The sequence below is a fragment of the Orycteropus afer genome, unplaced genomic scaffold (genome assembly GCF_000298275.1).
Source record: "Orycteropus afer afer isolate SDZICR_OR568_19922 unplaced genomic scaffold, OryAfe1.0 scaffold00518, whole genome shotgun sequence".
Lineage (NCBI taxonomy): Eukaryota > Metazoa > Chordata > Mammalia > Tubulidentata > Orycteropodidae > Orycteropus > Orycteropus afer.
Genome location: NW_006922105.1, coordinates 1,925,633 through 1,926,719, shown reverse-complemented (window position 1 = coordinate 1,926,719; position 1,087 = coordinate 1,925,633). Strand labels below are relative to the sequence as shown.

The window sequence follows — 1,087 nt, the reverse complement described above, 5'->3', positions numbered from 1 at the left end:
TTCTTTAAATCAGCTCAGATTCATTCACTCAATGATTAATACATAGATAAATGAAAAATTCTTGAAAAAGCACAAACTAGGATTCACCGGAAGGCCCAGGCTCTGGCTATAAGACACACAACCAGACTTCTGGGGAATCTCTGATGTCTTGGTGTATCTGTGGGAAAAAGGCAAATGTTCACATCAGTGAATTGAGGGAAGGAGAACAAAGAGCGTCTTTAAGGGCACTTCTCTGTTGTGCTGTTACAGGAGGTGGAATTGTCCAGAAACCTTAGTACTTTCTTTCTCAGTGGTAAGAGCATGGTATTTCTGATGCTCTCAATTTGGGCGTACAGAAGAACAATCCCAGCAATGACAACCATACAAGCAGGGACCGGGCAAATGTAAAAGGAGGGCCACCACACATTCAACAACTAATCCAGTCAGCCAGGAGCACAGGAATCCAATTTCCTGGGTGTTTTACCTTGCAGAGACATGATGAAATGGGCCTTTGAAGTTTGTACCCAAAGAATTATAATAAGACTTGTGAAAGTCAGAATCAGTATAAAGTGAAAACCTTTCAGAGAAGGAAAGCTCAAATATTTTCCACTAAGAGACAGTAGAAAAAAGGGCTAAGACTGCACACTCTCTAAGGCAGAAAACACGTGCGACCCAGAAAAACAAGGCTGTCTTGCTGAGTTCCAGCTCTCACAGGTTTGAGGGCGTATCCTACTTTCTCAGCAACTGACAAAAGAGGCAGCAGCGCTAGAACAGGAGAAAGAGCTAAGAATTAGCTACTAGACAGGAGTTAGGGTAGCTAATCCCTTGCTCTAGTTAGACAGCAAGCCTTTCCCATTAGGTAAAATAATGGCCCACAAAGCTGTTCCTGTCCTGATCACCAGAACCAGAGAATATGTTAGATAACACGACCAAAGAACTTTGCAGATGTGACTCATCTTTTCACAACATGGGAAGACCACGTTGGATTATCTGCTTGGGCCTAATTTTATCACGTGCCATTACAAGTAGAGAAACTGCTGACTATGGTCAGAGATGTGAATAGGCAAGAGTGATCAGAGATAGCAGCAGTGCTGGCTTTGAAGAGGGA

At 43.0% G+C, this 1,087-nt stretch overlaps 1 protein-coding gene across 1 annotated transcript in view; it reads right to left on the bottom strand.

Moving 5' to 3' along the window:
* Positions 1-24: 24 nt before the first annotated feature.
* Positions 25-1,087, bottom strand: part of GRM1 (glutamate metabotropic receptor 1) — a 477,875-nt gene continuing 476,812 nt past the window's right edge. Inside the window, exons 4-6 of the mRNA XM_007955615.2 lie at positions 692-744; positions 464-588; positions 25-157 (exon numbers count right to left, since the gene is read on the bottom strand). Coding sequence (XP_007953806.1) covers positions 25-157; positions 464-588; positions 692-744 — 311 coding nt within the window. The remainder of the gene's footprint in view (positions 158-463; positions 589-691; positions 745-1,087) is intronic.